This window comes from Hipposideros armiger, unplaced genomic scaffold (assembly GCF_001890085.2).
Source record: "Hipposideros armiger isolate ML-2016 unplaced genomic scaffold, ASM189008v1 scaffold_149, whole genome shotgun sequence".
Classification (NCBI taxonomy): domain Eukaryota; kingdom Metazoa; phylum Chordata; class Mammalia; order Chiroptera; family Hipposideridae; genus Hipposideros; species Hipposideros armiger.
The window spans coordinates 3,738,917-3,753,052 of NW_017731499.1; the positions used below are offsets into that span (position 1 = coordinate 3,738,917).

General features: G+C 43.0%; 1 protein-coding gene and 1 pseudogene across 3 annotated transcripts in view; one reads left to right on the plus strand and one right to left on the minus strand.

Moving 5' to 3' along the window:
- Positions 1-7,841, minus strand: part of LOC109387162 (dnaJ homolog subfamily C member 21-like) — a 101,803-nt pseudogene extending 93,962 nt beyond the window's left edge.
- The window catches only part of ERCC4 (ERCC excision repair 4, endonuclease catalytic subunit), a 34,387-nt gene continuing 28,075 nt past the window's right edge, over positions 7,825-14,136 (plus strand). For all 3 annotated transcript variants that reach the window (XR_002124928.1, XR_002124929.1, XM_019650927.1), the window contains exons 1-3: positions 7,825-8,046; positions 9,304-9,484; positions 12,851-13,046. Coding sequence is in view for 1 of the 3 variants with exons in the window: in XM_019650927.1 (XP_019506472.1) it covers positions 7,840-8,046; positions 9,304-9,484; positions 12,851-13,046 (584 nt within the window). In the remaining 2 variants the exon portion in view is untranslated. The remainder of the gene's footprint in view (positions 8,047-9,303; positions 9,485-12,850; positions 13,047-14,136) is intronic.

Here is a 14,136-nt window from a genome sequence, read left to right on the forward strand (position 1 = left end):
CCTCTCCCTCTCTCATTTCTCCAAGTGTTGACCTCAGTGAAACCAGACTTATGACATGGCAACCTAAGGCTGCTGAAGTGAGTGTCTCGCGACGTGCCAACAGGGCCTTTACTAAACCTGGGAAGCCAAGCATCATCATCACTTCTGCCACATTTTATTCATCCAGGTCGTTACAAAGTTCTATCCAGATTCAAGGACGGGGGACCTGGACAACACCCCTTGATGGAAGAGTGTCAAAGATTTAGCAGGTAGGTTTCAAAAGGGCCACACACTGCAACTGGGGCTACTGCTTTGTTGAGTTTGCAGTATTCACTCTCACCCACCAGGATTCATCTGACTCTGTAGGGGACTGACCAGCGAATTCAGCAAGGATATGATGGGGTGGCTGTCCCTGTAATACTGGTTTTTATGTGCTAAATGACTGGAGTCGGGGGCGGGGACAGTTTCAGACACTTGCTGTTGACCTGCTCCTACTATGATAGTTTTTACTCCACAGGCCAAGGAACAAATGTAGGGTACCCCCAACCACCACATATGTCCATTCCACTTCTGCCCAGCTAAACCCAGGTAGAAGAAGTGACCTTGGGTAAGGCAGCTCTCTTCCGCTGAGAGCCAGTCTTAGAGAGAGACTCAGACAAGAACTCTTGGCTTTCAGCATTTCCAGCAGTTGGGGAGCGAATGTTTCTCTTTTGAATGGAATGTGGGGACAGGGGATCTGTGTGGGCTCGCCACAGCATCCACTACACTGACTGAACCCCATGTTCTTTGATAAAATTCATGGTTAAGAAAATCAAGGATTTTTGTGGAAGTGGGATAGGCGAGGAAAAGAGAAATGATGCTGTTCACTTTCCTTTTTTCCAGATTGGATAAAGAGACAGCCCTTTGATTCATTTACCTTAGAGAGTAGCTGCCATGGGTAAGCTATTCCACAACCTTGCCCCCCGCCCCCCCAGAAATGATATGCAAACTAGCATACTGCTTCCTCCTTTCTCTCTTTCCAAACACTTGCTTTGACTTCTAACCATAATTCCTGCTCTAAATGTCAGTGTTATACCTCTTATCTCCCTGTGAAGGGAAACCTGGACAATGATTAGATCTACGTTAAATAATAATGCATTCCACGTTTGAAATGAGACAACCTTGAATTTTCTAAACCTATTTTTTATTGAGAAAGCATTCACCCCAAGGCATTTCTTAGAAAAATAGAAGTAGCAAACTCTAAACCAAGCATCTAAGAGGTCAAGAAAGGACCAGGCCATGAAAAAAATGATATGACAGGATTTTTTTCAAATAGGCTATAATTTAGATTCACTTATTAACTAATATTTTGAATGAAAAAAATAGTGCAATACATAATAATTTCTTTTTTATTTTTTTTTACTTTTTTTTTTTAATTGAGAAACGGTATGTTTTTCCAGGACCCATCAGCTCCAAATCAAGTAGTTGTTTCAATCTAGTTGCGGAGGGCGCAGCTCAGTGGCCCATGTGGAGATCGAACTGGCAACCTTGGTGTTGTGAGCACTGCCCTCTAACCAACTGAGCTAACTGGGTGCCCCCATAATAATTTTTTTATTGAATTCAATTTTTATTTATGTTCATTTTTATTTAATTTTGAATATTTTTAACTAGAGGATTAAAAAAATAATTAAAAGATAAACAATGAAAAAAAACTCCCTCTCATTTTTATTCCCATCAGTTCAATTTCCTCTAATAGAAAACCAACCACCTTAGCTTCTTAGCCAGATTTTCTTTATGGATATTCAAGCATAAATCTATATTCACAAACAGTATTTTACACATCATTCTGTACTTTGCTTTTTTCACTAACAAAACCAACTGTTTCTGATTAATGAGAAACCATAGGGTTTGGGGCTGGGATTATAGCAAAATATTATTACATAGGATTTTTTTTTATAATCATAGTATTATTGCATGTATGCTTGGGATCATAACTATCTATTACTTGTAATTTATAGCTTTAATACATATTCCACCCCAATGACAAGGTCCTACAATTAAAATTACATGACTGTTTCCTTTCAATATTAAGTCACAGGTCACTACAAGCAATGTGGTCCAATATCTAGACCCAAATTTAATGTCTTCTTCCATCTGTGCTGCTACAAGACTGTAGGTTGAACCAAATTTGGTGAAAACATCAAATGTCTACATTTAAGTCCCCTTGTGAAGAAGATGCCCAGGGAAATGGCCCCCCATCACCACCCCAACTTTCCCCTCCCCAACAAGAGCCTCTAACTCCAAATCAGACAAATGTTTATAACAATAGTGCCATCAGTGCCTACTGACAAACACAGACAACTCTTAGAACATTGTCATTGGCAAGGTCAAAGCTCTTGGCTAAGTAAGACCAGCTTCCAGGCATGTGCTGTCACACAGGGCCTCATGCTCAGAAGGGCCCCAGGCTTGGTTGACGCCTCTGCGGTTGCCATCTTGAAATTCTTCATAGTTTTTTTTTTAAAAAGATGCCCTATATTTTCATTTTACACTGGGCCCCACAAATTATGTAGCTAGGCCTGTCCTCGGCCCCTTCTCAGAAGACATTCTAAGAGAGAAGATGCCGTAAGGGGAAAGGAATGTCTCCAAAAATAAGGAAAAACATGCTTCACAAAGCTTGGCTGGCTTAAGTATTATTTTCCCCATGGGGGAGCCTCCCTGGGCTTCTCATAAATCCCTACAAAAGGTTAATTGCCTAATCCATGAGAACCACTATCATTTTCAGAAAAGCTTCCTCGTCATTGCAGAGGGGTAGGTAATTGGTTTTTGTGTTCAGCTGTATTCTTACTTTTTTTTTTCCTTGTCCGTTAATGATGAATGGCTTGTCAAACTGTAAAAGTATTTTTATTTTAATTACAGCCACCAAAAATCCTATTTCCAAAAAAAAAGATTAGTTTAATAATTAAATTCCCTCTGCCACCACGAGTAATAATTAGTTAACCAAATATTAAGTCTTCTCTCGGTGGACTTATGATACAGCTTTTGAACATAAGTGACTTCACTTCCAGAGAAGTCATATAAGTGATACACACCAGTGCATCTGCCACAGACCTCAGGTCCCAGGCGGAACTCTGCAGGTATCACAGGTCCTGTGCGTGCTAACCACTGCTTGCAGAGGAATCAGTCGGAGACCTCTCCAAGCCCTATACGAAGGCGTTTCAAATGTTTGTCCGTGCTCTTGGGATTAAGAAGTCACAAATCCATAGGAAAGTGTTGCTGAATTCCTAGTAGCCTTTGATAAGTATTGTTGGAATCAGCAGACACAAAACTCCAACTGCCACCATGAGGGATTGATCCAAGTGTATTCTGAGTCTATATTTATAGATGGGTGGGGACCTCGGGAGCCACATGTTCAAGACTAACTGACTCAGGATGGCATTCAAGGCCTTCCAGCTTCAGGCAACTCAGAGGGCAGTAGAGGCAGGAATGAAAGAGACAGGTTTAGAAGTCAGATGGGCTGTGCTCTATGCTCCACACTTAGCTGGTTGGCCTTGGACAAGCTGCTTCACTTCTCTAAGCCTTAATCGCCTTGCTTGTAAAATAAGGACAATAACAGTACCTACCTTATTATCCCAGTGGACACCACCCCATAATGCCCTGGGACACCTTGATCCCTGAGGAGGGGGACCCTGGTGATGAGGGAGGACGGAGCTAGACAGAGCCAGCTGGAGCCGGGGCAGTGGTCAGCGACATGCCCTGCACATGCGCGTAAAAGTCTAACCAAAATGTCTGCACATTGCAAGCCTGCAATAAGTATTTCTTAGTTATTGTTACAAGGGGTAGGTCACTTGCCCACCTGTCTCTAGCTGGCTAGCTGTCCTAACCTGTGTGATCATTTAAAAGCACACTCTAGCCCAGTGTTTCTCCATCTTTTTATTCATTATCTTTTAAGACATTATTTCTCCTAATTGCTTTCCCCATGAAATGTTAATACCAAAGATAGGTTGCAATTCTATCTGTGATGATTAATTTTATGTGTAGACTTGGCTGGGCCATGGGGTGCTGGAGTTGCAAACCCCACCTGTGACATACAAACTGGGGGAGTGAAGGAGTTACAGGCTCTGGGTGGAAGGTTTTTGGGTAAGTGAGACTGTGACACAGCCTCTTGGGGCCTCTTCTCTGAGTCCTGCCCTTCAAGGCAGGGCTGGACATCTCCCCTGAGAGCTGGTCCTAGGACTTTCAGGCCCACCTAGAAACCTTCTTGCCTGTTCCTTGTTCCCCATAATCCCAGCCTTCCTTCAAGCTCTTAACCCAAACTCTTTTTTATTCCTCCACATAAAAAGAAAATCTCTGGTTTCCTCCTTTCTTCTTACAATCATCTTGAAGACATTTTAAAACCAGAGCTCGATTGATTCAAAACCACAGTCTACTTTTCCCTTGAGTACAGGGAGGAGCCAGGCATCAAACAAATGTTTCTCAGAAGTCTGGGGGGATGTTTGGATTCCATCCTTAGAGGTACATGTGCCTCATGTCCTAGAATGGGTTAGATCATGTTAAAGCACTTGTCATGAAGCTTCTGAATTAAAATTGGTTGACTGTATCCTGTTGTATTCTTCATCTCAACCCCATGAGGTCAGTCCTATTATCAGCCCCATTTTAAAGATGAGGCAACTCGGGCACAGAGAGGTTAGGTAACTTGCATAAGGTCACACAGCTAGTAGGCAGCCAAGCTGGGTTTCAAGCCCAGGTCTTTCTGACTTAGAGCCTGACCCCTTAAAACACAAGCAAACTCTAAGAGGCTCAGTGATGCTCTGGCCTCAGGAAAGGAGTTAAGTCCAGGAAGCATTTGCTCTTTACTCTTTCTCTGGCTTCTGGATTTAATAGGCATTCCACATATATATGTGAAAGACAGAGGTTGCTGAGAGAAATTGCAGTGGCTTACCTATGGCAGGCAGTCAAGCGAAGGATAACTGAGGTGTGGTGGGGTCTACTTTGGCTCAGGAGGAAAATGATGCTTCATTTTGCCCCAAGCCCAACACCAAAGGCCAAAGGATGACAGCCTGCCCTGTGTCCTCATGGGCAAAACTGAAACTTGCAAAGCGACCTGGAGAGGAGGTGGCTCGGGTGATCAGAATATTGAAAAGCTAAAGAAAGGTTTGGAGAATTATTGTGACAGTGACATAGGGAAAAAAAATCACTTTATGTTGAAAATGTTTTCCCAAGGACAAAACTAAAATATTTAGACAGAATCTGTTAGAATCTACAAAAGTCTGCTTTCCCAGATACTAACTTTTGACATTGTCACCCAACACACACATGTTAAATCTAGAATTTACAAGGTAATAGTTTTAGTGATGATGAAGTATTTATATAGGACCTGGGAAGTTTTTTCTTTTGATTACAAAAGTGATATGAGTTTATGGTAAGAAAGTGAAACAGAAGGGACTAAACTGATTTGTAAAGGTCTTACCCTGATGCCAACCATTCATTTCAACTCCCCAGAAACAATTGCTTCTGTTAAGAGCTTTTCTGTGCAGTCACAAGAAAGTATTGCTTGCTGATGTTTTTAAGACAAATGGGATGACATTATACATTATTGTTTTGCAACTGCTTTCTTCAGTACATTATACCATGTCTTGGGTGTCTTGCCATATACAGCTTTTAAAAATTTTATGACATCCCATTTATTTGGGATGCATGAAGAAGTTTTGACGAGTCGCCTAGTAATTAACATTTAGTAGAAATGCCTGAGAAATAATGATCATCCGCAAAATGTTATGGTAATTACACATCTTTATACAAGCTCCCCACTAGCATGTAAGTCCTCTGGTGGCAAAGATTTTGCCTGCTTTGTTTTCTGATGAACCCCAAGCACTAGTACAGTGCCTGACTCATAGTGGATGCCCGATGCACATTGGTTGGATGAATGTATCTTCAAGTGTATATGTATCTATACAGACACACCTTCCAAAATTATTGCTTCACTACTCACAGATAGTGCCACCTATGTTTCCTTCTTTGTTTTGTTTTGATCAGCTAGGGACTTCATTTGTAGAGCTCAGTGTAGTAGAGATAGTGAATACTTGTGTATTAGTTTCCTGTTGCTACTATAACAAGTTACCACAAATTTCAGTGGCTTAAAACAACATAGGTTTATTATCTTTTAGTTCTGGAGGTCAGAAGTCCAAAAAGGGTCAGCAGGGCTGTGTTTCTTCTGGAGGTTCTAGGGGAGAATTCATTTCCTTGCGTTTTCCAGCTTCTATGGGCTGCATTCCTGGGCTCGCGGCCCCTTCCTTACCACTCCATCCTCTGCCTCCCTCCTCATACCCCCTTCTTTACTCTGACCCTCCTGTCTCCCTCCTTCCCTTATGATTACATTGGGACCATCTTGATCATCCAAGATAACTCCCCATCTTGAAATCTTTCAGTCACTCCTGCAAAGTCCCATTTGCCACATATAAGACATATTCACAGGTTCCAAGGATTCAGATACGACTTTTTTGGGGAGCCATGATTCTGCATACCATAGCTTGGGAATTAGGTCTGCATTTCAGTGTTGTCACCTCAACATGCGTACCGTAAATATGTGTTGAGTCCCTACTTACCACGTCCGTGGCTAAACCTAGGAAGTACACTACCTACCTCTGGGGTCTAGCTCCAGTTACATAACCTCCTTGAGACTCCATTGTCTCACTTGCAGAACTGGAGAGATTAAACCTGTCTCATACAAAATGCTGCGTGTAGAATGTCTGCAGACATCCGTTTCCATTGGCCAGCATTCAGGAATGATTACATGCTGTTTTAATCTTGACAAAATGTAAGTGAAATGCTGGGCTGAATAGTAACAAGGTAGAGAAACAGGTGCTCTTGTAAACTGCCGGTGTGGATGTCAATTGGTACAGGCTTTCTAGAGGGCCGTGTGGCTCTATAAATATAATGAAAAGACTTAAAAATGTTTGTTCTCCTTATCCCAGTAATTATCCATTTCTAAAAAGTGTCTTAGGGGCGTAGTTGAATTTATGTACAAAGATGTTCAGTGAACTGTTATCTATAAACTGGGGAGTGTGGACACTGTTCTCCCTGAGAAAGAAGATAGCTTAGTAGGTGGCTAGCTGGGCTCAAATTTATAAACAGTCTAAAATATTTTTAATCCCATTTGATTAAGAAATGAGGTACAATTTCACACTTCACGCTGTTCTATATTATCAAAGCTAGACTTCAAACTCAACTGTATCTAGAGTCCAAAGCACATCATCTTTCCCTTCCGTCATATTTGACCTCACTAAGTCTCCTTTTCTCCTAAGTACAAGTGAAATAAAATAGCTACCGTTTCTAGGTATAAAACAAACACTACCTATCCAAGGTGTCCCGTAAACTCTTCTGCTTATTCAAAACATTTTAATTCTGGGAGCACTTGGAAGATTGACAAAACTCTTTAAATTGTCAAGGTCGGGGAACTAAACTCCTTGGGTTTAATTCCCGTCTCCTGCTTTTTGGTACCTTGTGTTCTAGGTGTAGGTCTAGGCCGCCTGACTCTCAAATCGAAAGTACCAGAAAAGGTGGGAAAACTGAAGGCTCAGGGCTGGAGCCTGTGACGTGGAGGGGACACCTGTCGAGAGCACTCGCACCTTTTCGGGGACTCTACGAATCTTCGGCTCCACTCGGCTCCTTTCGGCTATAAGTTCGGCCAGCGATCGCCATCTCGGGCTCGGCTCTCTTCGGCTTCCTTCGGGCGACGCTCGTCTCGGCATTGGCTCCTCTTCGGCTGAGCTCGGCCGACTCTCGTCCTTTCGGGCTCGGCTCTCTTCGGCTACGTTCGGCCTACGCTCGTCTCGGCCTCGGCTCTGTTCGGCTGCGTTCGGCCCCGGCCCCGGAAGGGCGCCCATGGAGTCGGGACTGTCGACTCGACTGACTGCTATGGCGCCGCTGCTGGAGTATGAGCGGCAGCTGGTGCTGGAACTACTCGACACGGACGGGCTGGTCGTGTGCGCCCGCGGGCTCGGCGCGGACAGGCTCCTGTACCACTTCCTCCGGCTGCATTGCCACCCGGCATGCCTGGTGCTGGTGCTCAACACGCAGCCGGCCGAGGAGGTGCGGCCGCCCGCGCGGGGCTGAGGGGACCCCGCGAGCGCCGGGGCCTCCTGAGCGGATGCAGGCCCCGGCGCGGATGCGAGGCCTCTGAGGGCAATGTGGGTCCCTGACGCGGGTGGGAGGCCACTGAAGGCGGGTCCCTGGGCAGATGCAGGTGTCTGGCACGAGTGCAAGGACAGGGAGAGCGATGGCAGGGCTCTGAGAGCGGTGGGGGAGTCACTTGAGGATGGGGGCGGAGAGGAGGAGTGGCGGTCCCTGAAGGAGATAGGGGTGTCTGGGGGAGGATAGGAGTAATGAGGGAGTCCCAAAGATTGGCTATTTAAAGGGCTTGCTGGGGCCAAAGGAGTGGGCTTCCCCGAAGCGGTTGAGGATGGAGGAGTCCCTGAGAGTAATGGGGAGACGCAAAAGGAGATGCCGAGGTTGGGAAGGACCGTGCAGGGAAGAGGAGAGGCCGAGGGGTTCAGCGAGGCTGTGGGAGGAGGGGCGCAGACTCAAAAGGGAAGCTGAGGATACTGGGGAAGGTTACCTGCGCTTACGGAGGATGGAGGACACAAGGGGGATTGCACCTGCGCTGGGGGTGTTGACAGGTAACACAGCCCGGTCTGACCAGTTTGATGAGCCCCTAGATAGATAGAGCAGGAGGAACATGGCAGCTGAGAAGAGTCACCACAAACTCCTTGAGGGCGGACACCCTGTCCGCTTGGTCTCGGTATCTCCAGGGCTTGAGGTGGGGCTTAGCACAACCTGGGCCCCGGGAGAAGGTAGCATGGAACTGACGGTGTAGAGGGCCGAGGCCCCACTGACGTCATGAAATCCCCTCTCAGCTGCACGCAGACAGGGAACTAATAGTCCAAACAATGCCTGGGAAAAGGATCCCCTCGGTGTCTTGTCACACACTACAAACCTGGCTTTGGCGGGAAGCATTTGTCTAGGTGGCAGAAGTCTTCACCCAGGGTTTAAAAAACGTTTTTTGTTGTTAAAATGCTATGACGCCTCAAGTGCAAGGATTCTTTCGTGTAAACCCCAAAACAAAAAGAAGAAAACCTTAGTTAAATGTAGACTGGCTGGTCGATCAACATAAAGTAGTACACTTATTTTGTAGTTTTCATTAATTGATGAAGATATTCATCAACATCTTCATTATGAAGCTCATTATCTCAGAGAAAGGCAGCCCGTCATTGTAAATACACATACCTGCAACCTACTAAAAACCGCCTTGTATTCAACCGCCTGCTAATCAAGTTTGGTTTGATTTAGGAGTATTTTATCAACCAGCTGAAGCTGGAAGGTGTCGAGCACCTCCCTCGCCGCGTAACAAATGAAATCCCAAGCAACAGTCGCTACGAGGTTTACACACAAGGAGGTGTGATATTTGCAACAAGTCGGATACTTGTGGTTGATTTCTTGACTGACCGAATACCTTCAGATTTAATTACTGGTAAGAATTTGAAACCTTATGGATATAATTTTGCCCCTTTTGCTAAACTCTAAACTAGAACCTTCTTGTGGGTGGCACTGGATGTTTTTGCTCAAAACGGAGCTTCCAGCCATTAGTACAGTATGTGACCTGTTTTAGATACTCAATAAATATTTGTGGCCTGAATAAGTAAATAACTGTAAGATTGACTTTTCCTGGTTTTCTAAGCTCATATTCAGTAAATACGTGGTAATTGGGTGGCGTTTGCTTTTAGGACCTAATCAGGCTTGCAATGTTTATAAATACTGTTTATTTCCTAAACGATTTGGGTTTCCTCTTCAGAGAACATTTTAATCTCCATAATGTGAACTTAAACCAGGTAGTTGCTTAATTATTTGGAGAAGAATCGTTTAATGTTAGCTAGAAATTAATAGGAAAAAAATAATTATTTATTATTATTATTATTTGTCCTTTTGGAAACCTTTTCTGATTTCCCCAAAACTAATTAAGGAGCCATACCTCTATGCCCTCAGGTTACCCTGTGCTTCTCATAGCGCTCAGGTCACCATGTTATATTTGTCTATTTGTCTGTCTCACTCATAAAATAACAATCTTGTAAGCACAAGGAACAACTGTTCATCCCAAGTTAAGTAGCTGGGATTTGTTGGATGAATGAATGATACATCAGTATATGTGATCTGTGGCCAACTTCTGGAGGGAGAGAGAGAGGAAATTTATGATTGTCTTTCCACTGTGTCTATTATAGTATCCTGAGTCTGAGAGACCCTCAAGACATATTTAATGAATGAACATATGAATGAGTGCCTTATATGGTGCATGGTGAGCTGGTTGAGGAAATACTTTGTTATACTTTTGTAACATTTACAGTTGTTAAAAGCAGTGGCACAGACCATGCAGTGACAATCACCAGACTTTGAATGATAATGCCACTGCTTACAAGCAAGTTACTAAATTCTTTTCATGATTTTTTTTCATGAACCCCAGTTCTCTCATTTCTGAAACTGAGGAAATAATGCCTCCTTGAGTTATTGTAAGGATTAAGGGAGATAAAATAATTTGCTTAGCATAGTACCTGGTACATAGTAAACACTTCATAAATAATAGCAAAAAAAGTATTGGTTTTTTATAACCAGAAATCTTGATACATCATAAAGTGTTTTACTGTTTGCTACTTTCTTATACATTTAATTTTATTTTTCTTTATTTTTTAAGTTGATGAAATGGGGAAAAAATATGTATTGAAGCTACCACTAGATGTCAGCATTGCTTTTTCTGTAACAGCTCAACCTAAGTAGGCAGAGAGCAAGCAATCTGTATCAAAGAAATGTCCAAACCAGAGCTTATAGGTAGTTCCTAATTAAAAGTTACTTTCTGAATGAGTCAGTTTTCTCATCTGTAAATTGAAGACATTAATAGTACCTTCCTCCTAGGATTATTGGGAGTGAAATGAGATAAAGGTATGTAAAATTCTTAGCATCGTGCATGGCACGTAGTAAGCCTTTTGTGGTTACTATTTGTGATGATCCTGTCTTCGAGCAATTCTTTAGTGAAGAAGACAAATGTACAGAAGTAATCACAGTACAGTTTGAGATACGAGTTGTTATGGGAGCATCAAAATTGAAGTAGGCTTTTGTAGGACTAGATTTGCCCCCAGAAATATGGCCTGCTTCTGTTTTTAATTTTTAAAAAAAGGAGGGGAGGGCCTCAGATGATGTCACTTAGTAGGAAAAAACAGGCTTTGTTCTCACACACACTTGATTTGGAGCCTTTGGTCTCCCGTTACTTGTTGGATGACCTTGATCAAGTCATTCTCTTTCCTGGTCTCATAATAATACCTGCCCCACTGAATTCTTGTGAGGATTAAATGAAATAAAAATCTTTAAAACTACCTAACCCCAGGCCCTGGGATATAACATTAGTTCTCTTCTCCTTCCTCCTCCTGGGTTCCAAAAGAATGATAACTTTTGGAGCACAGCATTTTCTTAAATTGAGGTTCACCATTTTTTTTTGGAAGTTCATTTTTATTATTTGTAATTTTACGTAATATTTCAATGCAGACCAGCAAGCGTGGCCCAGTAGAGTACTGGGAAAAGCCTGCCTATAGTGGGTACAGAATCTTTTCTGAGTAGTAAATTAGTTATGTACATGTATTGGGGTGATTGAAAATCCTTTGTCCACAAATTCCTAAATCACACTGTTACTTTTTACTGTGTCTGGAAAACAGTTTGCTTAGTTAGAGTAAATGTTAGCTCCATCTACCATGATCCCCAATGTAAACACCAAAATAGTAGAATCTGAATTGAGTTTATTGAACTACTAGAAGAGGTCATAAATTACTATCAGTGTCATTTTCTGGCCCCCAGGAGCAATGAGAACTGGAGCAAAGACATGCAAGTTCATTTATAACAAATATATTGGGCTTTCAGAAAAGACATGATGTATTTTTTCTATGGTTTTCATTGCAAAAATGCATCATGACTTTTCCAACAACCCAATACATAAGGTATCATAGAATAATTGAGTTTTTAATCCAGAAATGACGTCTGTGCACTCTTATGTCATCTCATGTCTCGCCCTAATTTATCACTAATCACACTGAATAAAAACAGCATATATACAAAAGATCATTTGGTCCAGTATTCATTTTATAAATAAGGAAACATATATAATTGTCCTTGCTTTTGTGATTCAGAGGTGTCCTTATCACACCCACACCAAAAAATATACATATTAAACACGTTCATTAAAGGTTTTTATTTTCAGTGGACTAACTTACCTCCCAATTAAATATACTCTGATTCTAAAAATTGAATAAGTGATGGCAGATTTTGCCCAAACTTCTAAAATGCGGCAATTTTGTGTAGTCCACCTCTGATTCACATATAACAGGAGAATTAGTGACCCACCTAGCTTTCAGAAATTCTTCCTCACTGTACCAGACACGCCCCACCCCAGGGCCTTTGCTCCCATCATTCCCTCTGCCTTGAACTCTTAGCCCACATGGTCACAAGGCTCATCTACTCACCTCCATCCAGCCTGACTCACATGACCTCCGTGAGGCCATCCTATCTAAAATTGCAAACCACCTCCCCTCACACATACTCCCTATCTTTCTCTGATTCATTTTTTCTCCTTAGCACTTATCACCGTATAACCTACTAACTAGTTTCCCTATTTATATTGTTTATTGGAAGTGCCCTGCAGATAGGAACTTGGGTGTTTTCTTTAAGAGTGTAGCCCCCGTCCACAACAGTGCTTGCCCATCCTCAGGAGGCACTCAGGAAACGTATGATGATTCAGTGAATGAAAGTAAGCCTGCAAACTGCATGTCTGTTCTGCAATTGAAATTCTAATGTCCCCCTGTAGGCATCTTGGTGTATAGAGCTCACAGAATAATCGAGTCTTGTCAAGAAGCATTCATCTTGCGCCTCTTTCGCCAGAAAAACAAACGTGGTTTTATTAAAGCCTTCACAGACAACGCTGTTGCCTTTGATACTGGTTTTTGTCATGTGGAAAGAGTGATGAGAAATCTTTTCGTGAGGAAGCTCTACCTGTGGCCAAGGTAAATAGCCTCATGTTGATGAATTTCTGAGACAGGACCTGCTGTAATATAATTCTGCACTTTAACATAATGTAAAAATTTACTGTTGTTGGACTTGATACATGCCAGTCAGGTTCGTGACAGGTGCATCCGCATGTACATACTGTATGGTCACCACATTTGTGATTCATTTAAAAGGGGAGATTCAATAGTAATTTTTCTAGTAGCCCATTATATCCATCCAAATGCTGCCATTTTATCCTTTCCTGTTCACTTAGTGAAACCTCCAGGGAACTATCTAGAGATTCACATACACAACAGCTGTAGGTGAACTACAGATTTATTGGCTAAGACGCCCACTTCCACTTTGAAAAATTACCCATCAGGGAAATAAACCATGAAGATTTTTTTTTTTTTTAAGATTTTATTGGGGAATTGGGGGAAGGGAACAGCGCTGGGGAATTGGGGGAAGGGGAACAGACAAGTTGTTGTCCTTTTGTTCTTCAGTCTAGTTGTGGAGGACACGTTGCTTCACTGGCCCAAGTTGGCACCATCATTGCGCTCTTCCCGGGTGAGGCAGATCAGTCGCCGGCCTCTGGACGGCCGCTCACAGCAGCTGCTGGCCACTCATGCTGGTTGCCAGCTACACACGGTAGCCCATGGCAACCCACTGCAGCAGGGGACTGCAGCCTACGCCATCGCCGGCGACTCATGGCAGCCCAGCTCCAGATAGAGCTGCTGCTCACCATCTTAGCTGCAGAGGGCAGTGTCACTGACCCTCATATGTGGGATCCGAACCAGGGCCCTCTGGCGTCCCAAGCCAGTTCTTAACCAACGTGCCACTCGGCTGGCCCAACCATGAAGATTTTGAAGAATTTCTGTATATTTCCAGGAAAAGCGGGTTTCCATCTTCAAACATTTGCCACCTATGTTAATAGGTATTGTGGTTATACTGTGTGGTGTTTAAGAGTAGTTGTTGGGGTCTTTCTCATTTCTTGATGATACCTTATTTCAGGGATCAACTTTTCTGGGAAAGGGCCAGATTGTAAAGATTTAGGCTTTGCAGGCCACGTGGTCCGTCACAGCTACTCAGCTCTGCTGTCCTAGCATG